At 38.8% G+C, this 26,924-nt stretch overlaps 3 protein-coding genes across 3 annotated transcripts; all 3 read right to left on the reverse strand.

Moving 5' to 3' along the window:
• Window positions 1-891: 891 nt before the first annotated feature.
• Window positions 892-13,580, reverse strand: LOC128372860 (bifunctional 3'-phosphoadenosine 5'-phosphosulfate synthase 2-like). Its single transcript, XM_053333051.1, has 12 exons — window positions 13,277-13,580; window positions 10,793-10,907; window positions 10,431-10,666; window positions 10,118-10,256; window positions 9,840-9,958; window positions 6,318-6,431; window positions 5,149-5,260; window positions 3,943-4,148; window positions 3,540-3,675; window positions 2,626-2,894; window positions 2,260-2,489; window positions 892-1,821 (listed from the first exon to the last, which is right to left on the reverse strand). Exons 1-12 carry the CDS (start codon window positions 13,301-13,303, stop codon window positions 1,680-1,682), a joined length of 1,845 nt encoding a protein of 614 aa, XP_053189026.1. The 5' UTR covers window positions 13,304-13,580; the 3' UTR covers window positions 892-1,679.
• A 1,508-nt stretch (window positions 13,581-15,088) lies between these two features.
• On the reverse strand, window positions 15,089-21,673 carry LOC128373023 (multiple inositol polyphosphate phosphatase 1-like). Its single transcript, XM_053333243.1, has 5 exons — window positions 20,680-21,673; window positions 20,407-20,601; window positions 17,914-18,011; window positions 17,126-17,256; window positions 15,089-16,326 (listed from the first exon to the last, which is right to left on the reverse strand). Exons 1-5 carry the CDS (start codon window positions 21,299-21,301, stop codon window positions 15,942-15,944), a joined length of 1,431 nt encoding a protein of 476 aa, XP_053189218.1. The 5' UTR covers window positions 21,302-21,673; the 3' UTR covers window positions 15,089-15,941.
• A 1,318-nt stretch (window positions 21,674-22,991) lies between these two features.
• Window positions 22,992-26,712, reverse strand: LOC128373369 (multiple inositol polyphosphate phosphatase 1-like). Its single transcript, XM_053333671.1, has 5 exons — window positions 26,059-26,712; window positions 25,788-25,982; window positions 25,063-25,160; window positions 24,188-24,318; window positions 22,992-23,734 (listed from the first exon to the last, which is right to left on the reverse strand). Exons 1-5 carry the CDS (start codon window positions 26,636-26,638, stop codon window positions 23,350-23,352), a joined length of 1,389 nt encoding a protein of 462 aa, XP_053189646.1. The 5' UTR covers window positions 26,639-26,712; the 3' UTR covers window positions 22,992-23,349.
• Window positions 26,713-26,924: the final 212 nt, after the last annotated feature.

The following is a 26,924-nucleotide window of genomic DNA, read 5'->3' on the forward strand; positions in this document are numbered from 1 at the left end:
TCCTTGTTGTTTCTTAGTGACATGACATGTTGGATGTACAGTAGTTGGAGATTTTATTAAGTCCTGAGAGTGCAGTTCAGCAGATTTAAATGGGGTTACCTGGAACATTGCAGATTAAATGATCTGATCCCATGTAAGGCTAATTAGAAATCTGCTTCTTGCAGAAGAGACTGGGTCTCCTCATAGCAATGTAAGCCCTGGCAGCTTAATGACTGGCAAAATTAATCAGTCCTTCAAGTTCATTCAACCATCTCTTAAGTGTAATTTGAAAGAGTCTCAGGATCTCCTATTATAAAAGATCGATCTGGTCTAGCCAATCCAGAGCTGATTCCATGTTTCCCAGTGTGTGAATACTCAACATCAGACCATTTCAAAGAACACCAGCACTGTTGACTTGGCTGCAGGTTGTGAATTTTTAATCAAAGTTCATGCCAGCAGGAAATGTAACTGATAGTTTTGGTAGATCAGAGAGCCGTAGATAAATCTCAGCGGGTCTGGTGTCAGTAAGTAATGTTATCATGATGAGTGCAGTTATCAAACCGATCAACTGTCAGAAAATGTCTGTGACCTTTTACACGGATCTTCCTAGTTTCTCATTTGTTGGTTATTTTGTGTTCCTCTGTACCAGGTTTCACCAGCAGATGGCGGCAGTGCACTTTTGGCTTTGCAGGCCCAGAACGAACACTGGTCAGCCCACTTCAATCTTTAACCTTCAGATGATAAGCATGAACTTTGCTCAGATAGACGTTATTGTGAGGTGTGTTGCATAATCAGAGGCACCCACACAATATCAGGGCAGAGATATGATAGGAAACATGCAACCAGCTTTAGGTTATATAACACAATAGCCCAATATTAGATACTCAGCGATGATTCATAATGACAAACAAGTTCCTTTATTAGTGCATTTTACATACACCCTTTAATGTTCCTTTTTATTAAATGAATGCACATGCCCACTTCACAACATCACACGAGGCTTGGAGACATTTCAGACAAACTCCAACAATACATTTTTAACAATTTCAGTTTTATAATGTTGGCATTTGAGAGAAAGGCACTTTCAAATATAAAACAACCTACATTGTATTTTTACAATAATAGGGAACAGTAGCATGATGAATTAATTAACATTCATACATGTAAATACAAACAGGCACTGTAGGTAGTAATAAAAATGCTTTCATTCAGGTAACATACAAATAACTAGACTGCGATATAATTGTCATAAAATGTGAAATCTACATTTGTTTTGGTCATGTATCCTTCAAATATTGTGTAAATATAAAAAAAATGATTTCTCTGTCATGGGATGTGCTCCTAACCGTAAAAAATAAAAATAGTATAAAGAATCTCATGTTACCCTTAATTTATTAAAATACATAGCTTAAGTTAATATGTATAAACATACAATGGATTTAAAAATCACCTCATTTTAAAGGAATGCAAAATATAATGCTTTGACTGCTCAAGAGAAGTCATTCTGATCCGAACACCCACCTTTACCATTATTTATAGAAATCTAAATTCATCATTCTTACTGAGCGTTTTTGGATAAGATAAAAGAGGCAGATATCTAAACTATTCCTGGAGAGATGGGTTTATATTTAACCCCCGTTAAGAACCGACTGTATCTTTTCATAGTATGCTGCTGGCTGGTGAGCCGAGCGCTGTGCTGATTACTTGTCCTTCTGAATAGAGTTGTAGTAATCGACCAACACCTTCCAGGCCTTGGGAGCCATGAAACCGTCTGGAGGGTTTTCTCCGCTGCGAGCCAAGTTCCTCATCTTGGTTCCAGAGATGAACTCAAACTCAGCGTGTCTAAGAGGGTGAGAAAAAAAGGAGGGGCAACATGGGGAGAGTGGGCAGGAAAGGTTATTGGAGGTGTAGGATAAGTCAAAGTGAAGGCACGGTTTTGAATATAACGTGATATTTTTTCAGATTTTCTCAGCCAATATGAAAAAGATTTGTGGACATGTTGTGATGAAGGACAATTGCACCTGAAGTACATTTTGTTTTCATTACACCGGTCGTCTATTTCAGTAGACTCCAAGTTCTACATTAAAAATAATTTAAACAAAGTAAATAAATAAATATGCAATATGCAGTAAATAGCAGCACATGTTGATGGCTGTACTTAAAGTTAAAATGTTAAAATATATAATGAAATACTTCACGACAGGTTAACCTCTGCTTAACTGTCAGGTTTCCAGTTTTCTCAGATTACAAGTAAAATTTTAAAGATCTTTCTTTGCTCACCGCTCTTTGTCGTAAAAGTCCATAGCCTTCTTGTTCTTGTTGTAGGCGGCTACCCTGAAGGGGATTATCTCCACAGAGGTAAGGCCCGGGGCCATTGTGAGAACCTTGCTTCCATGAGTGGGTTCATACAGGTCCTGTTTAGTCTCCGGGTGAGGCATACCTGCAGGGTCCCGGCCAACAATGTAAAAGTTTGCTCCGGCGATCATTCTGGCCCTACAGTGCCACTGAACCTGATAGAGAAGTCAAAAGACATACAAGTTAATATTCAACCACTCATATATTGTACGTAAATGGTTGCACAGGATTGTCAAGAGCTTGACTGACTATAATATCTGACTAAAAAGGTAAACCACTGTTGCTCCTTACCTCTGTGGGTCCAGCGTACATCATAGGCGAGGGAAAGATGGCTACAATGGTGTTGGCCGGGTCCAGGACGCCTTCCTCCAGGACGGCAGCATGCTGCTTCATTCGCCATTCCAGAGGCACATCATCATCTTTGGTCCAGCCACCGAGGGGGTGCAACAGGAGGACTGGTTTCTTGTAGCCTCGCTCCAACAGACGACGCTTGGTGTCCTGCATCAGCAGAGCGTGGCCATTGTGGACTGGGTTGCGCAGCTGAAATGCGAATATCGCATCTAAACATGGAGGAAAATATGGAGGAGATGCAGCACAAAATTAAGTTTGCATAACATTTGGAGTTAATAACAGCAGTATTATTTGAGCTGCAGTTCAAAATATGTGGATGCTGTGTGTCACATCTGTCACAGAAAACATGCTCATCGTGCCTTTCACGTCACTACAGCTGGCTTTTTTCATGAATTTGACATCAAAGTTGCTTGTGGGTTGTGCTCACAGCATGCTTTCACCACAAAAACCCTTAAGATGAGACCACAACAAAAATACTGAAAAACAAAAAATATCTACTGTATTATAGTTTAGATAACTAAATGGACAATTTTTAGACCAGCATTCAAGTTGAAGTGAGGCAGAGTGAAAACAGGTGATCATGGTTCATTGTTCATAAAAATGTGTCACTGATAACTGAACACAGATCACAAACATCACCATGCAGCTTTTAATTTACCACCTTATTTTTTCATCTGGTCCTTTGTCATGTTCTTCTGAAAGACAAATGGGGCATGCCTTTGTTTTATTTCTCCAGCTGAGATAAATATGCTCTTTATGGAATGGTATTAATCATACAAGCTAGTTAAAACAAATTGGCTGTCATTTTGTGTTCCCTGACTGTGTTTTGGGAACATTATTGAGGATTCTCTAACCTGCTTTCATGTCTTTGAACTTCTGCTTGAGCTCAGAAGGAGTGAGACGATACTGGTCAAGTCCATCGTTCCATTTGATTCGCTCCAGCACCTCCAGGTCTCCGCCAACAAGCCAGTCACCGCCCTCCATAACCATCTGCATAAGGTGATAAACTATCAGCTTTCTTTTAATCACACAAACATTCACGTGTACCTGCATTTATGATTCATGTTCAGGCCGCCTTTGTATTGAGTTGCTGAATCATTTAATGTTATGTAATATTTTTCTTGGTCTTAACTGATTTATGTGTTGTTTGCTCATTCAACATTAACACAGTGAAAGTAAACAATGATGTAGGTCCTTTTTGTAGTGCAACCCTGTGATAGATATTGAAATGATAACTTCTGATGAGTGCCTTATAACCTTAATATAAGGGTGTTTTGGACAAGTGGTGCCCCACTGTCTGGCACTGCGTTCCTCCTTGCGGTGCTGGTAAAACTCTGGGTTCCTGAGAATAGCCACACGAGAACCCTGGTACTCCAGAGCCACGGCTGCAGAGCCGTCCAGCTCCTGCTTGGTCTCGGTGCTAACAGGCAGGACGATGGGAACAGTTAAGTTGATGGTCCCACCTGAGACAGAAGACGATGCATTAATCTCAACCAGTGAACCAAAGCACATATATTATTTCAGAATTATAACTTACATGATATAAAAACACAAGAAAAAAAGTACAATGCACTTCAAGCTCTCGCGGCAACAAGTAAAGTCCAAACAATGTTGTATTTTTTAGTGATCTCCAACCCTCAAGCAGTACTTCTGGAGTTAACAGTGAATATGTGATAAGCTTACTTTAGTTTGAAAAAATAAGAAATTGTGACTTGATTTAGTTAAAAGTATAAATGGTAGAATAGTCAAAAGTGATGGATAACTGAAATAAAAAGCTAAAACACATTGAGTTATTTGTATGAGCAGACAGTGAAACAGACAACATAGTGAATCGTACTTATGGGAAGTACAGATATACAGTCCGTGGGCAGTGTATACACACTTCATTTTAAAAAGTGTGCTGTGAGGAAATGTAATGCTGGTTTGATTAAAAGCTTTTGTTTGCCAGCTGTTTCAAGAAAAACAGGCGAATAAATGAAATGGAATAAACCCAATTCAGAACATATGCTAAACTCAAAACTGAGTTAAGAAATGACTTGTGGAATAGGATCAGCCTGAAAGAAATTGATGTGTGTGTAACTTACAACTACATCTGGAAACAGGGCGATATGTTGGAAATGAAAAACACGATCAGATTTACTTGGTATGTGTGTTAAATAAAATAGCAAAATAAGCACATTTTCTTTTATATTGTCCTTTATATCATGATCTTAAACACAAAAAAGATGATTTTGGACCTTTTGGGGACTATGATTAATTAATGAATTCATATATATTTCAGCTTTATTTTAAAATAAATGGCCCAATGATTAATGATTAATACCAATAATGAAATCATAATTTCAGTTCATATTGAAAGAGAACAGGATCTGGTTGATGCTACACTGCTGTGGATGCTTTAGTGGGTAAACTGGTGAAGAGATAACGCCCCAGCAGGTTATGAGAAGTGTGGTCGTCTCTTACCATCCAGCAGGTTGCCAAAGTGCAGGACCTGGAGAAACTCTCTCTCTCTCATGAAGCCCTTCAAAGGACTCGCCCAGCCCTCTGCCAAAACCTGCACCCACTGTAGATCCAACTGTGGAAAAAGAATAATCGCTCTCAGTTCTAATCAACAAGCCTGTAATTACGCTACGAATGAATGAATGAATGAATTGTGGGAGTAATAAGGCTGTATAGATGGAAAACAGGCGCAGCCAAACAACTGCTTTCTTTTAAAACTCACAAATAAGCTTTAACCTTTTGAACTCTCTTCCATTACTGAAAGACCTTCAGTGTCTAACTATATAAAAACCCAATTGTACTGTTTGAGTAAGATATCACTGCTGACGTATTTATGATCAATACATTCACTTCCTCACTAAACCATGGCGAGATGTTGTGAGATAACACTAAATCCTATTTCCCTCATGAAAACACGGTATATAATCATATTCATAAATACTGTATTAGTATATTGTCATCACTTGGTGTAATCTCTTTATTTTGTGTTTCTTGCTGCTTGTATAAAAGGAAGCTAACAAGTCTCACGACCTGTCTTGACTGAATAAACACATCCAATTTTATGCGTCACTCCTTCCCACACAGACTGTGAGCCAGTAAATGCATCAAAGCTGCAGAAAAAACAACATATTTGAAACAATGATCTGATTGGACCCTCTTGGAAAACATAATTTTAAAAAAAAGGTTTAATTCAGTGTATTTTTATATGTGGTTAAAATCTTTTTGTTGTGTTGACACAGCATTGTTTTATCTCAAAGCGAGTCAGCTGCGCTTCTGTGTCAGGGCAATAAAATGTGTTTTCTAACTGTATAGATACACTTTCATTTTATTAAACGTATCAATCCACACTGAATCTGAAACAGTCTCACTGAGACTGAGGCTGTCCACAATAATTTAACTAGACTTAGGAGAGTAGTATCCTGATCTAAAAATAAAATAATACACCCTGCTGTCCTGTAGCCTGGTGGACTTTTATTTAGGTCTTTATTAGTAGCTAAGGAAGTCAAACAGTCCAAACAAAAGGGAATATTTATGGGCTTATCATGAGCAGCTCTCTGCCATGTCCAGTATTGACCACATGTCCATTAGGCGTGAGATAAATAAGAAGCCTATATACTGAAGTGGTGGGTTACCTTGGTGATGCTGATGGTGGGCAGCGTGTTCGCATCGGCCACAGCGAGATTCAGCTTGTTCTCCGGAACAAAGAGTTCATTCACCTCCTCCATGATCTCTCCTGGTACAATATTCTACATGAAAGCAAAGAAACTTAATATTAATGTCATACTTACAGAAGATAATGTTGGTGATGTGATGATTTACAGTGTGTGTGCTTGATCGTTACAGACACAGTTTTTATTGTAGATATTTTGGTTATAATGTAATGTATAATGAAAATAGGTCAAAATCATCATAGTTAAGAATAGCACAGTATCCACCAGGTGGGGTGAAAACTTAAACCTACTGAATTCATCCTTTCATTTAAGGTCTGTTTCGCAAACATGTGTGGGTTGGTGAGGTAACTTTACTCCAGTTTTTTTAATCTTCACCACAATGTCTCACTTTGTCACATACACTTAACCTGCTCTCAATCAGGTTTATCTCCCTGCAATCAGATCCAAGCTTTGGGTAACCAGAGAAACGCTTTTCAAGAAAGTGTGTTGACTAAAAACAATGAAAACCTCTGCTCTGAACCAGCGGACACTAGTGAGACGTCAGAACACAATAAAAGGTATTGGACTCGGCATTCTTTCCTCCTTCTTTCCTTCTCTCCATCATACTTTCATCAGTAAATATGTAAAAGTTAATGTCAAGTCCTGAGTCAACTGTGAACCAATAGGGGCAGCTCTAAATGATACAGGAAATTGATAATCAAAAGTTTAATATAATTTTATGAATCTTTGTCAGTACTCTCAAAGTGTGTTTTCAGCTGTATGAAGAATTAACAACAATTAAGGCATGGATGTCATATACGGCCCGCAGGCCAAAAATGGCCCGCCAAGGGGTCAAATGCAGATAACTTTGGAATTACTTTTCTGCAATTTTCATATTTTGCAATCTTTCTGCTGCTTCAGAGGTTCCCCCCCCCCCACCCTGACCAGAATACAACCTCTGAAAAAACAATCAAAACATATTGTGGTCATATTTAAAACATTCATATATTGAACATCAATCAGCAGCTTCTGTATGAAATACTCTGATATATTCTCCAAATTGCACTAATTTCTCATAGTAAATAGATGACTTATTATAGTTATAGTATATATTATATAGGTTATTATTGTATGTGGCCTTCTAACTTAAATGAGTTTGACATCCCTGAATTAAGGATTTTGTCCTCTAGAGTGCTGCTGATTTTCAATCCTACTGGTTTACTGAGTTGTCCTGGTTTAAATCAGTCCATTCATTAGTCAAGACATAAAGCAGCAGCTGATGACAGGGAGCAAAGACCTGTGGAGAAAGTTACTCATAATCTGTACTACCCTCCTTCCACAAACCAAACATTTCTCTGTACAGAATTAATGTTAAAAATCATCAGTTTTACAGAAGGACAGAGACAGTAACACATAAGACATGTTGTATGTACACACAAGCATGAGCTGGCGGCAATTAGGTTTACTATTGGTTACTGTGTTTCTGTGGTTATTTTGATGTGTAACTGCACACACATTTGTTTCCTAATCTTGTGTTTCTGACCATTAAAACATCCACAGAGATCATGAACGTGCCATCAGTTGTCAGTTTCCCGTATCTAAAGGTTAAAACAACCCTAAGTTACTAAATATTACTGCACCAAATGAGCACACAACAGTTACATACGATTATGCTGTAATATACACCATTTACATGATGTGCAATTTCACCTCGTCCACTTCCTGTCTTTTATTTCTCCAGGGGAAATGGTACTGTATCGTATCATCTAAGCCACAACTCAGTCAGCACAATGAATGCCGCAGATATGTCGCAATTAACTATGACACAGACTTGCAAACAGCTTGCCTAGTGGCATTTTTTACGCAATGCATGCATGTACACACATGTTCATATTCTTGGTGTGCTGTTTTGGTCTTAGTGTAAAAAGGCCTTGGTGTATTATTATTAAATGCAGGATATTTCCACAAAAGGCAGTAATGTATGATAGTGGTGTGATAATACAGTTCACATTTGCATTTCACAGTTTGTCATTTGGCAGAGAAATCCATCCGTCTGTCTTGGGGCATATTCGTAGCTCTACAGTGTTTCTTTCTGCTAAACCTGTTCTCTACCTCATTTTACATTTATATAAGTGAATGATACAATTACCAACATCACTTTATCCTCTGTTTCTTTCTCCTGGCTCTTTGAGCTTGAGTGCTACAATCATGATCATTAGTGTTTTCTTTGAATGTTTTTTAATCTCTCAATAGCTGCTTTCAAATAATATGAGTCAATGTTGGTTTGGCTTTGTGGCATGAATATGTTTACTAGTCTATAATAAGTGAAATGAAAGTCTGACATAAGTGAGAATGATTTGTAAAGTATTGCAGCTACAGACCCAAAATCTTCACCACAGGCCAATTTTAGAAAGTCTTTTGTGACGACACTGCATTATTTTATCTAAAAGCAAGTCAGCTGCGTTAATAAAAAGCTTTTGTATATACTTTATCTGCAACTTTTCATTCAGCAAAGTTTGAGTCTTGGCAGCAGCAGTAATGTTAAGTTTTATCCTTCAAATGTATTTGTATTGCTAATTTTATGTAAAGCTCTTATTATTATGCTACCCAGAATAATACATTAGGTTTATAATTCATGGCCTGGGTTACATTTGTCCCTCCAGTTTCTCTTCCATGGTTTAGGATGATCACAGTGATGAGTCAATATTTGACATTGTATTGTGAACTCTGTGTATATAGCTATGGTTGGATCTGTTATTCTTGTACGTACACATATAAAGGACCCATGGGTGAAAAATGCCACTGAGTGCAAGAGAGTTACACCTTATATTCTTCTTATATGTCTCTTTCTTCTTTATATTTTTTCTCAGCTGTGACAGGTGTAAATTAGAGGGTGAACAGAGCAAGATTTATGTTACTCTTTGTCTTTCAGTTCATGTTAGGTGAATGCCATTTCCTTTAGGTTCTTTTGTAGTATTCAACCGCCACATTTATCAAAAAAAAGTATTTTCAATCCTAAAAAATGTATTATTTTGATATAATACCTTATATTGTGTATGTATATGTGATATAATTATGTCATTTTCTGTTGTCTCGCATTAGTTTTAATATGCAACCCTCCTCTTTCATGAGAACGTCTTCAGCCATACTGAAAAAACATACATCACATCCATCACAATTGTGTCCAGGATATACATTGTTTGGTTTTAGGAGGCCACCAAGTATAACCTATCCTTTACTATATTGAACTTGCTTTGTGACATAAGCTGCTTGTTTAAATAGGGATATATGTTTTGGTTTAGTCCTTAAAGGAGTTAATATTTACTGTTTGATATGTAAATTCTTTGTGATACAGAGCAGTAAAGTGACACTGATGGAAGCCTTTGTGAGAGACAATATGTACAGTAGAATGGGTCATTGAACTACAAAAATCTAAACAAATTTAGTGGTTTGTCCAACGGTCTTAAGCAGGAAAGCCCCAAAATTATTCTCTGCCAAACTCACCTGGTCCCTGAGCAGTTCCAACACTTGATGGACACATTCATTCACTGTCAGCTCCCCAGTTTTCAGTACCAACTCTGGTGCCTCAGGACGCTCATAATCTGAGTCGATCCCAGTGAAGCCTGGCAAAAAATGTAAAAACATATAAAGAGATGTCATTCAAACCCCAGAGACTTTGATATTCAATTTTGGCTTATATAATATACAGTAAAGATGGGAAGTGAGCTTCCCGGTATTGTGGAAACACAACACGGGGAGACAGCGAGCATTGTCACACTGACCTTTGATCTCTCCAGCTCGAGCCTTCTTATAAAGTCCTTTGACATCCCTGCTCTCACACACCTCAAGAGGAGCGTGGATAAACACCTCAAAAAATGGCAGCCCAGCACTTGTATGGATTTTCTTTGCCTCATTGCGATCCTGTGGAGGAAATGAGTCAGCGTTTCTAATTTACATAAAAGTGTGTCATTGTATTTCAAACAGCTGATACTTTCGACATGAGATATAAAACTCTTAGGTCAAACCCACATTTCTAACATCCACCATCATCAGATACTGTTTGTTAGATATCTAACTCCTGTGCTGTTTTCTGACCTTGGTGAAAGGAGAGATGAAACTGGTGATGCAAACGAGCCCAGCGTCGGCAAACAGTTTGGCCACCTCTGCAATACGGCGGATGTTCTCCTCGCGGTCTTCGGCAGAGAAACCCAAATTCTTGTTCAGGCCTTGGCGGATGTTGTCTCCATCCAGCGAGTAGCAAGGGATGGCGTGGGACACAAGGAATTCCTCCAGGGCAAAACTGATGGTAGTCTTCCCAGCACCAGACAAACCTAGTAGGAACATAAGGGGAGGCATATTTTAAGGTGGGTTGAAAGATGTGTGAATAGTTTGGTTCCTGCATGGCAGCCTCATCATCACCAACAGGTGGATGTTATAAAAGACTAATGGAGATTTACCAGTGAGCCAGATGGTACATCCTCTGAAGCCTCCTCTGGTGCCGACGACCTGCCCTCTCTTGCTCCGGCTGACATGGTGGGCCTGGTACACCACGTTAGTTGACCTGTTGAGGTCCTTAAATAGAAGAACACAGTGAAGTTAGCTGTAAGGTAAGCTTAAGTAGTTTCTTGATAATTAAATGTCTTGTAATGCTGATAACAGGATTTGGGTGGTTCCACTAAAACACTTGCCAAGTATTAATGTACACCTCAGATCAGTTATCGACCCACCCACATCCAACTTACCTATTGTTGTGAACCTATTGTTCACAATGACTTGTAGAAAATCTGAAGCTTCTGGCCTGACGCCATTTAGGGTTAACTGGTTGTGTTATCCAGGCCCACCCAGTTTGCATAGTGAGTAGAGCTCAGTTTACCATACACTGTATGGTTTTATATCACCCAAGTGACTATGTGGACCAGGCTGAGGATAAATGGGGCTGTATTGACTTCTAGAGGGGAGGGGTAGAGGAGGGAGTCATGGAAGGGATGGTGGGAGGGAGAGGACTGACTGGACAATGTGTCCAGTGTGCTGCCTGCAGCCCAGCGATGATGTGGCAGTGCTCGTGCCCACACGTTCGCCCTCTGCACCCACTCTCCCTTCTTCCCTACACCCACCCCGTCACTTCACTTTTTGCGTATTCATCCCCACTCTCTTATCACCCTGTACATTTTTTGCCTGTAGAGTGTCTGAGTTCTGCTTTTTCCACTTTGTACCCAGTGTTACAGCAGTTTAAATATGCAGTTTGCTTCAAATGACTTTCTACATGAACACGCACAAACACATCTGTAAAATAAAAAAACAATAACCGTAACAAAGTAGAGACATGTGTCTATGAAGGATGACAGGGGATCACCATGTAAAGTTACTGTTTGCTAATTCACTGGCGGAGAAGGAATCCATAAATTTTATAGATAACCAATCTGGGCATCACTGGTACCAAGAATAGATATTAAGCCACACAGGACTCGTAAACCAGTTTGTGTTTATTAAATGTGCTGTTTTGAGTATCAGTGTGACTTTGCAATATTCTAACTGCCCTGATTAATGTATCATGAGCAGCATGCACAAAGGAAAGTTTACTTTGGTGTATGCTCTATTGAGGAGCATAATCTTCCCCAAATGTCACAAAGCCTGCAGTTTGTGAGTGTACACCCACACATACCAACCCAAACTGTGTGAGCCGTAGACAAACAGCACTATTCTTCCAAATGTAGGAGACACCTACTCTCGCAGACTCATTCCCACTCCTTATCCACTTTTCCTTCCTTTCAACACTGTATTTTTTTTGTGTGCGCTGTCATCAAAATCATGACACAACTGCATTTATTTAAGAGAAAAGTTCAAGATGTTAAGACGTGCTTTCATGCAAAACCCATTCTTCATTTTGATTTTGTTACATTCTTAATGTCCTCCCACGTTTCGTCTTGCTTGTTTTTTATTTACCTGTAATTGTAACTGAACTATCTGATAGTGCCCTATGCTATCATGTCTTGTTACTATCAACTGTTTTCCTCTTGCTTACAGTTCAGCGTACATCCCCATATCTCTAACTTTTTCAAGTCAGGGACACCTAAACCGACACAAATTAGACCACAGACCCCCATAAGACAAGGTTTTTTCTTTAAGATGTTTTATTACATGAAATGTAATGAAACAAAATAGTCATACATTTAGTCATGCATTACTCCCCTTTTTGCTGGGTCCCCAGAACCACTGGCTTAATCATCTAATTGGACACTGATTATGCATTTCAGCTCTATCAGACAGTACATAGTGGATTCAGTGTCACACATTTTCTGCAATGGTGCACACCTTGACTGTATCTATAAAATGCATCTCTATGGGACACATGACATGAAATATGAGCTTTCTTATGATAAACTCTCCTTATGTTGTCCAAGTTAGCAGCATTTCTGTGCAGCATTTTGTTTCAGCCTGCCGTCTCACAGTGGCTTCTTTCTACCCCCTAAAGCCCCCCCTCCTCACAAGACACCTTACGGTATGAATGGGCCAAATTGACATGGGTACGTTACTACAACAACCGGGCTATTCAGAGTCAAGGCATGTCTGCAACCATCACACCTGGTAGTATAGTACAGTGAAGAGGCACAGAAGTGAAGACAGAAAACGAGTTTTTATAGCAGAAAAGAAAATCAGGGTTAGCTCTCAACTATTGTGTCTTTTCCCACTGCTTTTTCTGTATGAGCGCAGTATCGACAGCGGGGAACATATAGCGGATAGTCGGGGTGTTATTATCGTGCATTAATAAGACACTTATTAAACACAGACATCGGAGGAGTTGTACATCTCGGCGTTGCCAACTCAAAAGCACATCCATGCTCTTTTGTGAAACATTTGACTGAGGCTACTCTGATGACAACTTGAAATTCAGTTGTCGCCTTTCCTCCCTTCCCCGTTATCTGAAGATCTTAGTTTCTTACCGTACGAAGCTTTTTCACTCCGGACATTTCGTGCGAGAGTTACACCACCAATGGGCCGCTGATCTCCGGACTCGGACTTGGATCGGGGCAGTCTGTCGCTCGCTGTTAAGTTGTAACTTGTAACAAACTTTTTGGCTACAGTAAATCGATGCAGACGAAAGGGGGGGCTTTTAAAAGAAGAGACTTTCAAGACACGTAGCATTCCGCTGGCCCAGCCTCCAGCCCTCCTCCTCCGACGTCCAGAAATCTGCATAATTCGCCGCACACCAGCCAATACTCAAGCATAACGACAGGACGGGGCCGAGCATCGACACCGGCAGGACTGGGTCGGAGGTTGGGCGTTAGATTCAGCCACAGCTGGTGGGAAACCCTTAACGTAACACCGCGGTTAAGTTAGTTACTGATTGCTGGTGTTACGCCCGTGCCAGCTGACTACTGTGAAAACATTAACCTCACTTCAAAACAAACGAGAAGCCTTGTTTGGTGTGCCAGATTGAAGCGGAGCCGTTAATAACACACCGGCTTCAAAAAAATCACAGCCCGGCTAGTTTATGACCGTCGAGCTAATTAGCCTCAGTTAGCCAACGTAACGGTTACGCTAGCTTAATGTCTATTGAAGCAAACAAATGTCTTAAAGTTTATGGTTCCTCTCTCTTTGGTGTCAATGTCGGACAAAATCAAAGGCTGTTTTATACTTTATGGCTTTTTAATAATCACTCAACAAAAAAGAAAGAGTCGACCTTAAAAATATACATTTAGTGGCGAAATAGTTCAGTCGTCTCCATGGTAACCAGAGGGTATCCTCCAGCCACGTCCCATCATCACTTCCGACTGGGACTACATAAACGAGGACGTTACAAGTTATCTAAAATTACAGACCAAAAGTACCAAGGAAGTTCAGTGAAACCTACAACCTTCACGGTGACGGTAGTAACACTCCCCAATTACACTTTGCGACAAAATGTGACGGTGTTCGCGACATAAGAACAATTTTAAGGTACGCGAAGTGAAAGGAAAGGGTCGAGCAACACTTTCGTCCCCGTCGAAAACACATCATTTCTGTCGAGCGACCTACCATGAAACAGCCCTAATTGAGCCAAGTTAATGTGAGGAAACGCTTTAAAATTCCCAAAACATGCAGTTAAAATTAAACTAACGACCTGTGCAAGCTGTTCTTTTAAGGCCGTTAATGGTCAAACAGTCTCTTTAAAATCAAAATAAGAGCTATCAACGTTAAATTGTTACTAGTAGCCTATATTAAGTAAGTCAAGTCTGATATAGGCTATGGAAATCAACGCCAAAATGGTGCTACTTTGCAATAAGACTCTATGAAGTGTTTTGTTAGGTTTTAACATTGACTAATGGTTTCATTAATGAGTATTAAATAATGTATTGGCGCTGGGCATGACTTGTAGATCAATTAAAGGTCACTGATGAGAACATGGTGGTGTCTGTTGTGAAAAAAAGTCCTTATATTTAGTAATAAGGCAGTGAGTATTAACTCAATATATATGTTTCTCTCTTTTGAGAGATTTAACAAGCCATGAAGTACGCTGCTGTAAAAATTAAGAAGTCACTAGTAAAGATTACAGTGGTCAATAGTCCAACAACTTTAAAGTTGCTCTTGTTACAAGCAAGAACATAAAGACTTAGTAAATCATTGACTAGCATTAAGGCATTAATTACAACGTATTAACCCTGTATAAAGGGTGCCTTGCTTGAAAGTGGTGCCCAATTCACATTTGATAGTGAATTAAAGGGATCAATTTAAAGAAAGCTATGAAGCATGTTGTTTTCTTAATGCAGAGCTATGCAGTTGTTCTGCAGAAAAAATAGCTACATTTCTTTATTAATTTTAATGCAAAAGTACTGTAGATTAGATCATAAAAAATGGTCTGGATATCCATATCACATGAATGACTACTACAGCTATCTTCTATAACCCAAATATGATTTAAACCAGGGAATCGGGTACTAGGGTGCTTGTAAATGTACTTATTGACAAACGATATAAAGTTGATGACATGATACAGGCCAGAAGTTGAGTGAAGATAAATTCAACTTTAATTTCATTCAGTCCAGGAACAGCCCTGCCAAATATATTTTATGAGCAAAGTAAAATTACTTATGGTAATAAAAACAACTACCCTTCTTGTAATACATACTGACAACACAATTTTGTGCTCAATCAAACCAAGGGTAACCAAATGTTGTTGAAGTACACAACTTCAATTAAATGAATCCACAGAACACATAAAATTCATACACTGCAAAAAAAATCCCAACTTCTTTCACTTCTGCCCAATAATGAATACTTTGCAAACTAACATTATACTGTGTATGCAAAAGCATACACAGTATAATGTTAGTAATGGTACAGGTGAACTTGTAATTGAATTTCTAGCCTTGGATCATTACTGTATCAAAGACTCAAACTCTTTTCTCAGATAGAGCTTTCATAAGCACACATCATCGAAGAGTGTACACTTTGTTCATCCATTTAGATCTAAAGTCAGATCAAAAAGTCATGTGTTCATGGTTTGCATGGGAGAAGCATTCCCACTAATTGCTAGTCCTGTAGGGTGCACAATCTCCACTCAATTTTGAAAATGAAACAGACTTAGGCCTCTGTAATGCCTTTGTCTTCAGAGTTTACCCTGGATGCCTAAATATCAGCCTGCTGCTTGAACAGCTGACACTCCGTCTCAAAGTCACAACCTTGGAGCAGTACTCTGTAGCGCTCCCTGATGTCTTGATAGCGTGGCATGGATGCCTGCTGGTCAGTCAAGCCAGGGAAAGTCACAGGCTTCTCATTGAGCAGCGGCTGCAGTCTCAGGTCGCCTCCTCCACAGTCGTACAACACAAAGACTAAGTTAGCTGCATAGGGTAACATGAGGCTGGTGCGGAAGGATCGTTCACTCTGATTGATGTAGTTGGTAGATGTCAGGGTATCGTTGTCCTTAAAGAAGCCCAGGAGAGTTAGCAGCGGCAGGAGGGTCTCTGCATGGCCAATCTGGACTGTCACGGCTTCAGTCACCTGCTGGCCGGACCTGACATAAAGGATATTCAACATCAGATTCAGGTCCAACACAGTATGAGGTCAGTTTAAAACATGACAAGAAGTGTCAAAGTAAATTATCCAGACTATATCTCGCAGACTAAGTTTCAAGTCTGGAAAACATCCACCAGAGAGGCAGAATTACAAGGAATATTTAGATCTCCAAAACTGCATACATACAACTATTAACAAACAGGTGTTGTGAATATTAGTGCTGAAACGGTTAGTGGATAAATCTTTTAGTCTATCAAGAGAAAACTGATTGCAAACAATTTTGCTGAGTGATAAATTGTCTAAGACATTTAATAGGCAAACATAATCTGCCTTTCAAATATGAAGATTTGCTGCTTTTCTTTGAATTATTTAATAGTAAATTAAATATCTTTGAGTTTCAGACTGTTTGACAGAACTATTTGACAGAACAAGACATTTGAAGACACCACCTTTTGCTCTGGGAAAATGTGATGTCCATTTAATTATTAAGGAATAATCACAGCCTTACATGGTATTTTAATCAGAACTTCAGTCGTCCATTTCACATGTATTAATGGAACAAATATATTCCAGATATCAATTTTTGATAATCAATACAGCTGCCTACACAGGCCAGCCCTGAAACATATTTTAACGTTTCAAGCTTATTTTTTTCTGTTTTATCTGCCAAAGTGGTTGTGTATTGTACAAGTAGTACCCGAGTGACAGTCGATTGGGGACAGAATGGGTGTGTTTATTCAGACAGATTTAGGAAAGGTTCATAATGATGTACTGCAGTACATTCAAGGGTCACTTACTTGCTCTCGTTGGCTGCTTTGTCAAGGCGACTGAACAAATCATGGAAGAGAATGCAGCTCGACTTGCTGTTAATATCATGACCATACGCTCTTTTCCAGAATTGCTTCAGGTCATTTGCATACTCCATAACCTGTGGAAGTACAAATCATTGCTAGTCTGTGAGATGGAAAAAAAAGACCTCAATCTGTCAATATTTCATTAGGGTGGTAACGTTTCCGGCTACCTGAATGTTAGGTCAGCTTGTAACACAAGACACAAAACACTCTTTGTGGCACTAATAATGCCTAACTGTTTCTCAATGAATGAATACTGTGGCAAAGCAGAGAATGAAATGCATTGTCATTTTTCGTGGGCCATGTACTCATCTCAGAACAAACAAGTGAAATTAAACAAATGGTAGACAAGGGGAAGGTCTACTAAATTTAATTATTTTTTTCTTTACTTGTGATGAAGATAATGTGAGTAAATACAATAACATGAGCAGTGTAACAATGAAAACTACACAAAATCACTGCTAAAGATGCAGCACAATAAAGGTCATTTCGCATTTTGAGATTCAGGACAGTTTCGTTTCCACTTTGTAGGAAATCATCCTATTTGTCCATATTAGGATAAATAGTTAAACTATAACTTTAAAAAGGACCCTTACTAATAAATACCTTCATTCATTATATCTTCATAATATCGACTACATGTTTGTCCAACCTAATAACAGTCTTACCTACCTAAGCTATTTGATGACACTGCAACATTAAATCTACAATCTTTAAACAGCTGAGACTCATACCCTTGCATCCTCCTCATCGAAGAGCTGACACCAGGGGGAGTTCACGGTCTTGATGGCAAACTCGTAAGCACACAAGTAAAATGCAGCCTCAGCCATATCTGTGGAGAAAGGTTGAAATACAACGTGATGCAACCATTCAAACAAACTACAGCAATCACAATGATGGACACAATTTGTCCTAGAACCTGAACACAACAGTGTGAATTTCTGAAATACTGAACCAGTTTGAGACCTATGACAATAAATCAAGGTCACAAAGACTGAGACAACATTGAACATAGCTCAATCATTAATCGCTTGGCACAGGAGCATTGATACTGTCAGATTAGAAAACAGCTCCATCTACTGAGCAAATATTCCCTGTAAAACATGACCAATGAGATGTTGTGCACATTATCCCTCCACATCTAATTATAATTTTTCATTTAAAATGTCACAAGATACATTCAAGTTGGTGTGTAATAGCTGATACATTGCAGATACATCTGTTTCAAACTCAGTCAGTTTACTGGGTGACACTTTCTGGGTGCCATAGTATTCCTAAAAAGGAACTGGTGCATAACAGCAAATTCATGAGGAGATTCCTGGAAAAAAGCATGCAGTCTGACACTTATTACAGTTCAAATGTGTACAGTATTTAGTTGCTACACTTTTCAATTAATTATTTCCACTTAATTGTGAATTTGTTCTTCAGTGTCTGAGCCAGTGCACAGGTCAGCTGAATATGCAAGAATGTGAGATTTGTTGACAAACAAACATTTATGGAGTATAAAGTTCCAGTTATGAGTTCAGCTGGGTTTAAATGGAGCATTTTGTTCACAGAAATTCCTCTGAAAATCAGAACTGTGTCTTAACTAAACTTAAATATTCAGAAATTCCCTATACTCAAATTACATTTTTATAAAGGTCTTAGAAAATGACATAAGTTTAACATAAAGTGAGCTGGAGTTTTAGTAACAAAAGAGGGACTTTGGCACTACAAAGACTAATGTTAAAATATATCAACTTGATTTGACTTATTTCGATAGCTGAAGCTCCATATTAGTTTTGGACCCACTTATATATACTATATATATATATTGTATGCACCCTGTATATATAGTATGCACAGGAGGAAGCTTGTGGATTTTGACCCCTATCACATTGTATGTGCATCAAGAAGGAATCATCCAAAGGTCAGTATGAACAGAGGGAATAATTACAGAAAGAAAAACCTACTTCAATGCTCATTTAAGCACCTGTTGTTTTAAGACTGGAAACATTTTACAAATGTGGTATGAAGGAGTTCTTAATGAAGACTAAATACATCATCGTAAATGCACAAAGGAGACCCAATAGTTTTGGATTATAAAATATAGTCTTACTTCAGATATGAGAATGTGTTTCTTTATTCTGGTATCAGCAAGCAAAACATCCAAAGACGTTGATACAAAATGCCAGACTTTTAACATGTGCTAAGAGAAGCAACCACATTACACCGATCCTTGCTGCCCTTCACTGGTTAGCTGAGAGTTTTAGAATTCATTTTAAGATTTTAAAGGCTTAAATGGTCAAGATCGTGACCATATCTGTCATCTGCTAACTCCTTGTGAGCCTGGCTGCTGCATGACATCTTTAAGCAGGGTCCTTCCGCGGTTTCCAAAACCTTGACTTGTCACTAAAGGTGACCTGGCTTTGGCTGTTGGGCCCCCCAGCTGTGAAACTATCTGCATGGAGATTTTAAATATCTTCTTAAGACTCACTTTTATCTAATGTTTTTTTTAAAATTGATGCCCGTTGCTATGGCTATAATTATTTTGCGTTGTTTATATTTTAAGTGTTGGATTTTATTTACTTGTACTATCAGTTTTTATTGTAAAGCACTGTGTAACTTTGTTTCTGACAGGTGATGTATAATAAATAGTTATTATCTGAAGTGATGTAATGTGTCCAAGTAAGTTTGCTCCTGTAGTGAAGTTAAATAACATTTTTGGGAACTGTTCTTTACTTGATAATCCCATCTTATGCTTGTTTGTACTTCTACTCCACAAATATATTGGTATCGGTGAATATGTTGTCCAATATGTTTCGATAAGTGTATAGGGTTTTTTCTGTTTTATAAGTAGCATTTTATGTATACTTGATCATTTTTCTTAATGTAAGTATAATATATGCATGGCTTATCTGTTATAATGATTCAATTCCTAGTGAAGTTTACGGTTTCAGTGCACTGTTTTATTTTACACACATTTACATTTAGACTGTGAAATATCAATCCTCTATTACATATCTTTGCCACAACATGCAGCCAGTTTATAACAAAATGCAGTATTATGGACAGTATATGCTCCTGCACAATAATGTATCAATAATAACAGTCCAATAATATAATATAAAATGACACACCTCATGTTTTTAATGTTTTTAATAATAAGTAGTTTCACCTTCATACGTTTCTGAATGATGTTGTAGTTGGTAGCTCTAGCTAAATAAAGGATCTAAATACTCACTGACCGGCTGTGATGAGACTGTACATGACATTGAGGCGGTCTGCAATCTTCTCCTGGACCCTGTTCATCTCTGGTCTCTCCTTGAACTTTTCAACCTCTGACAGGGCTGATGGGTTTTTGTCAACTTCCTCCACAAACTTTGTGCACTTGTCAAAAAACCTCATGAGAGCATCATTCACTGCATGGTCAAACTCCTTACCTGGATAAGAGAAAAGAAAAGGAGCATGTTAAATGCATGTAAGTGATAAATCCATATTATAATATTATATCATCATACCTTTGATGTCCCACTCCTCTGTCAGTCCTGCCTTGAAGGACAGTGTGCTGTTGACACACCTGTGCTTTGAGCTGGTGATGAATTTAATGCGTCCAGATTGAAGGTTCTCCTCTGAAATCAGTGAGGGGAACAGCCTAGACAGCCTGATGGAGAGATGCTTGTGATCTTGAACACCTTTCTGGACGAGTCGGCCGTCCATGTTCTCATAGTACCACATAGTCCACTTAGTCTTGATCTCATGCAGCCAACTTTGTTCGCCTGACGCATTGTTCATCACCACGTCGTACAGCTTCTGCATCTTCTTGACGTTTTTGGTCGTCGGGTATCTGGTCCCATGCCTTATTATTGCAGTCAGATGAATTTCTCTACAGTTTTCAGACGGGGGCTTAAGCATGGATTTGTTTACAGCGAGTATGTTATCTATGAGATACGGGTTCACTTCCTCATAGCGTCCTTTCGTGGTGAAATATTTGGCGATCGCTGGTATATCTTCGTTATTCTCAGTAGTCGCATTGCTATCAGCAACACACCAAAAAAAGCCGATAGTGGTGATGACATGAATAATAATAATTTTCCAAAATATTGTCGGCATGATGAAGCCAAGTTGTTTGCGTGGCTGCATTACGCCCCTACCGACCAGACCCAAAACTGAGTGACGTCATCATGTGGGACAGTCTTATCCAGAGTTTGAATGCAGGAAAACATGCCTGTCTGAAAACCTACACTGAAATTGTTGTTACATGATAAGAGTACATTATTATTTAGTGCTAATAAGGCGTTTGGGTTGTGAAATAAAACGTTTGAAACAGGAAGTGGGTACCTCACATCACACAGGGTTTCTAAAAGGTACATAGTCCATTTATTGTTGTTACGGAATTGTTACGCATGCGCATTGATAAAATTAAAATGTAGCCTAATTGTTTCAAAATTAAGGATTATACATCGATCCTACCCATGGTTTGGATTGAAATGCTTTGATTATTATTATTGTTATTATTATTATTATTATTATTAATGTTTTTGTTCTTGTTAAAAACACTTGATGAGTGTTATTAGGGAAGATCATGCTTTGGGTTGAAACAGTGAAATGCAGTAAAACAACAAAAACAAAACAAAAAGTCCCATTTAATAACTAAAATGTCCAACGTAATGATACTAATAGAGCAAGCTATGGACATGTAAAACCAGTTTGGAACAACAGTCTGTGGACTACTGGCACCAAATCCTGTCCAACGTCAATAGTCAGTAAATTATTGCACCGGTTCTGTACAGTAACCAGTGCCCAAAGAAAACCTTAAAGATGTTATCCCTGGACCACTGGTAAAAATTAAACTTTTACAAAAAACTACTATTTAATTTTTTTGTAGGGACCTATGGTGTATTTGGTGTGAACTATCAATTTGGAACCTTTCATAGTATCTGCTAAAAATGTAACCTATAGTTTACTCAACACTGTAACACTGTGTGACATTTTAAAGTCCTCAATACAAAAACAATTGTGCTTATGTTCACTTCACTTCGATGTTTGAGTTTCAATGTGCAGAATTATGTATGAGCAGAGTTTGACACTAGGAAGCTGCTTTCACATTCATCTACTAAATGGGCAAAGTTCCTCTGTGCTCATTTAAAGTCTGACTTAAAGGCATATATGGCATATGACGTCACAACTAGTTTGAAGTCAATCATGGCTCATTTACAGAGAAATTACTTTTCAGTGGAGTAGGAGACATTTTGTGCTCAGGTAATTCAACTTCTTTGAGTCAAAGTAGAATATAGAGCCTTTTATTGTATCTGCTTCAAATGTGTTAGTTTGCTCCACTTTGGACTGCACAATGTTTAAAGAAACCACTTTGTACATTCTGAGATGCATGGAGTCACTCCTTACGCTGATTAAATATATTCATAGGTTATTATTTAGATACTGTTGCATATATATGTATGATGATATAAACGTCTTTTCTTCCCAAGCCAGATTGAAATATCCTGCAATATCAGTTCCAGAAAACTCCAGAAAAAATGTAATTTGTTTAATCTTAATTAGAATTACAGAATATAGATATATGCAATGTGAAACTGTCAAGGCTAATAAATGATTAAATTGTTTTTTGTTACCATAACTATGGAAACAAAGCCCACACACAAAAAAGACACAACTAAAAATAACTTAACATTAAATCTTGAAATCACTTAACCGGTTATATTTTCATGATAGGATCATATCGTTTATTGTTTTGCAAATAAAACAGATTAAGGCCTCCACTTACACTAAAGATAGATTAAGACAGCTTCAGGGAACACAAATTTAATCTGTAGCAGTTTAATTTTTTTATTGAAGTGATAATGAGTTTTAAAATCTAGTCAATTGACAACATGGTACTCTAAACCTCCTCCCTGATGGCATTCACTATTCACTATTGTTTTGTTGGCTTGACTCAAAACAGACTGTTCTTTGGTACACTGCAGGGATGTACCGCAGGGATGGATGCTGTCTTACACCTATCATCTTCCAAACAGTTTGCATAAGTTGGGCTAGTTTGGGCTTTACTTGCACAGAGAGGTTACCAAACCAAGTTATGATGCTGTATCCAATTAGGGTCCCAAAAACCACAGCATAAACTTCTGATCAACATCATGAGTAATGCCTTTGTCTTCAGAGTCTGCCCTGTCTGCCTAAATATCAGCCTGCTGCTTGAACAACTGACACTCTGTCTCAAAGTCACAGCCTTGAAGCAGTGCCCTGTAGTGCTCTCTGATGTCTTGATAGCGTGGCATGGATGCCTGCCGGTCAGTCAAGCCAGGGAAAGTCACAGGCTTCTCGTTGAGCAGCGGCTGCAGTCTCAGGTCCCCTCCTCCACAGTCGTACAACACAAAGACTAAGTTAGCTGCATAGGGTAACATGAGGCTGGTGCGGAAGGATCGTTCACTCTGATTGATGTAGTTGGTAGATGTCAGGGTATCGTTGTCCTTAAAGAAGCCCAGGAGGGTTAGCAGTGGCAGCAATGTGTCCGCATGGCCAACCTGGATTGTCACAGCTTCAGTCACCTGCTGGCCGGACCTGGAAGAGATGGGTGGATGTGTGGTTGGGGTTTTTTAACTGAATTGAATGAAGAAGCTGTATTTCAAAAACCTTGTAAATACAACACAAGAGATGACAAAAAAACACATGCTACAAAGTAGAATACACAGTCTGTATAAAGTTATGTTGGGTTGTTATATGACAGTATCACTGTTATTTTTCAGTGTGTATAGGACACATTCAAAACCTCCATGCTTATAGTTAAGGAACAGGACACATGCCAGTCTAAGTGTACTTAACCTTTGAAAAATCTTATAAAAATGGCAAAAATTGCAAAAACATCAGCTGGCCAACAGCTAGGGAAAAAACAAATAAGACTGGGGGAGAAGCAAATAAAACACTGATATAATTCTATCTGTTCTACTGAAGGTTTCCCCCCTCAAGCAAGTAGATCTTACATTATGTTCTGCAGGACATTAAAGGGCCACTCACTTGTTCTCGCTGGCCGCCTTGTCCAGCCGACTGAATAGATCATGGAAGAGGATGCAGCTCGCCTTGCTGTTAATATCATGACCGTAACCTCGTTTCCAGAATTCCCTCAGGTCACTTGCGTACTCTATAACCTGTTGAAGAGACAGTCCAAAGGTAGCCTCTGTGTGTTTGGATCGGGTGGGCTTTATGTAAAGACTTTATTGAAAAGGGTATCCTGAGATAGAAATCTGTTTGTGCATTGTGTGAGGTAACATTTCAGGCTACCTGAGTGTTAGGTCAACTTGTAACACAAAACACTGAGATTAGATATGGTTGTTTGTTTGCTTTGTCCTATCTGTGTTGGATTGTGTTCATTTAGTTTCTGTGCATTCCTGCGCCCCTAGTTGACCCCTCTGGTAGACCCAATTGTCTATCTCCTTAGCTATAGAGCCACTTGTGAGGAAAATAAAGGCTATAACTTGACACTTACCCTGTTTATGACTTAACTGCAGCTTTATTTTACCCTTGACTCTGTTTCCTTTTTTACTCATGAACTCCTGGGACTTGTGATATATTTGAACAATGTTTGCTTATGTAGAGAAGCATCCTGTTCTACACTTGGCGTTCAAGCACTCTATAAATAAATAAACATGTGACTGTAAAACAGAACACGTACATTTACTGTCAGAGTTGCAGAGTGGTATGGATATTAATGCATTTTGATGTTCAGAGATTTTTAGCAGAGTATGTGATTTGTTCTTACTGTGATAAATGATTCCAGTAATAAATGAACTTGAAAGAAACTGTTTTGACCCACAATATATCATCAAAGCTGAATTTAGATGAGCATTTTGTACCACTACCACATTCAAATTTTATGCAGTCATTGCTCTGACCTTTGCGTCATCCTCATCAAAGAGCCGACACCAGGGGGAGTTCACAGTCCTGATAGCAAACTCATAAGCACACAAGTGAAATGCAGCCTCAACCATATCTGAAAGAAAGTGGTTCCCATGTAATGGTAATTAGTCAAGTCATACAGGCAGTACAGCTATTTCATCTTAGATAACAAACAGTTGAAAATGAACTACAAAGCACTGGGAGTACATACCTCCACTACAAGCACTAAAAATGGTGTTGCTTTGTAGTAACACTGCAGCTACTCAGAAAGTTGCTTGCTTTATTTTAACACTGAAGCAGCTGCCTCAGTTATTACACCTATTTGGATCTTATGATACTAATTTACGGCCATAAATGATCGACTTGGCTACAAACTGATGTAAAGGCTTTAATATTAAATTTGAAAACAGCTCCACCCAGTGTGCAAAACTCACTGTAAAATTTGATCAATGAGGTATACTGCACTGCACACTAAAATTACTGCTTTGTGTTTGTGCTTAATTCATGTATAATAGCAGATATCTAGACTATATCCATTGACTCTGTTTCAGGTTGTAACTAAAATTGAATATTGTAAGTTTACTTTGCTTTGATTAATGCCAAACATACTCAAGAAAATATCCTTAGGAGTTACGAAACAGGCTAAATGCTTTCGACTGTACGCACACAACAGAGTCAACAGCCTAAAGTTTAGAAAAGGTAGTCTTGCTGTAGATATGACCATGTGTGATGAGACTGTGCAAAACATTGAGGCGGTCTGCGATCTTGTCCTGGACTCTCCTCATCTCTGGTCCTTGTTTGAACCTGTCAACCTCCTCCACAGCTGATGGGTTGTTGTCAACTTCCTCCACAAACTTTGTGCACTTGTCAAAAAACCTCATGAGAGCATCATTCACAGCATGGTCAAATTCCTTATCTGGGTAGGAGAAAAAAAGGAGCATGTTAAATTAAATGCATGTAAGTGATAAATCCATACTATAATATAATCATACCTTTGATGTCCCACTCCTCTGTCAGTCCTGCCTTGAAGGACAGTGTGCTGTTGATACACCTGTGCTTTGAGCTGGTGATGAATTTAATGCGTCCAGATTGAAGGTTCTCCTCTGAAATCAGTGAGGGGAACAGCCTAGACAGCCTGATGGCGAGATGCTTGTGATCTTGAACACCTTTCTGGACGAGTCGGCCGTCCATGTCCTCATTGTACCACATTTTCCAGTTAGTCTTGATCTCACGCAGCCAACTTTGTTCGCCTGACGCATTGTTCATCACCACTTCGTACAGCTTCTGCATCTTCTTGATGTGGTTGGTCGACGGGTATCTGGTCCCATGTCTTATCATTGCAGTCAGATGTATTTCTTGACATTGTGCAGATGGAAGCTGTAAAACTGATCTGTTTACAGCAAGTATGTCCTCTGTGAGGTGCCGGTTCACCTCTTCGTACCTTCCCTTTGTGTTAAAATATTTGGCGATTGCTGGTATGTCTGGATTCTCCTCAGGATTCACATGATTAAGTGAACAGCAGGAGGTGATGAGGAAATGAAAGACAGTGAATTTCCAATGGAAAGTCAGCATGATGCACGCAAGAGGAGGCTTGAAAAGCAGCTGTCCCCCAACCCTTAACTTATCTAAACCTAAAACATCTGTGTCGTTGGCTAAATAGCGTGAGTGGAGTCCAGTCCAGTTTGTTTACCCCAATTTCTTCACAGCATAAAATCTAAAGTAAACATGTTCTGAACTTTCTTAGAATTCATTCACCACTGAAAAAAAGAGTCAAATGAAATCATGTATTGAAGTCCTGTATGATATTTTAAGGCATCCGATGTGTATTATAATCCAGCTCCTTCTTCTAAAATTCAAC

This window comes from Scomber japonicus, chromosome 14, assembly GCF_027409825.1.
Source record: "Scomber japonicus isolate fScoJap1 chromosome 14, fScoJap1.pri, whole genome shotgun sequence".
Taxonomy (NCBI): Eukaryota; Metazoa; Chordata; class Actinopteri; order Scombriformes; family Scombridae; genus Scomber; species Scomber japonicus.

What these genes read in the sequence shown, in the direction of transcription:
- LOC128372860 (XM_053333051.1), bottom strand. Translation starts at nt 13,303, where the DNA reads ATGTCCGGAGTGAAAAAGCTTCGTACG. An exon ending in TCGAGCTGGAGAGATCAAAG is followed by an intron (nt 9,959 to 10,117) that starts GTCAGTGTGACA and finishes ATTTTTTGCCAG; the next exon opens with GCTTCACTGGGATCGACTCA. An exon ending in GACTTTTACGACAAAGAGCG is followed by an intron (nt 1,822 to 2,259) that starts GTGAGCAAAGAA and finishes TCACCCTCTTAG; the next exon opens with ACACGCTGAGTTTGAGTTCA.
- LOC128373023 (XM_053333243.1), bottom strand. Translation starts at nt 21,301, where the DNA reads ATGCAGCCACGCAAACAACTTGGCTTCATCATGCCGACAATATTTTGG. An exon ending in AGAGGAGTGGGACATCAAAG is followed by an intron (nt 20,602 to 20,679) that starts GTATGATGATAT and finishes TCTCTTATCCAG; the next exon opens with GTAAGGAGTTTGACCATGCA. An exon ending in GTACAGTCTCATCACAGCCG is followed by an intron (nt 18,012 to 20,406) that starts GTCAGTGAGTAT and finishes CTTTCTCCACAG; the next exon opens with ATATGGCTGAGGCTGCATTT.
- LOC128373369 (XM_053333671.1), bottom strand. Translation starts at nt 26,638, where the DNA reads ATGCTGACTTTCCATTGGAAATTCACTGTCTTTCATTTCCTCATCACC. An exon ending in AGAGGAGTGGGACATCAAAG is followed by an intron (nt 25,983 to 26,058) that starts GTATGATTATAT and finishes TCTCCTACCCAG; the next exon opens with ATAAGGAATTTGACCATGCT. An exon ending in GCACAGTCTCATCACACATG is followed by an intron (nt 25,161 to 25,787) that starts GTCATATCTACA and finishes ACTTTCTTTCAG; the next exon opens with ATATGGTTGAGGCTGCATTT.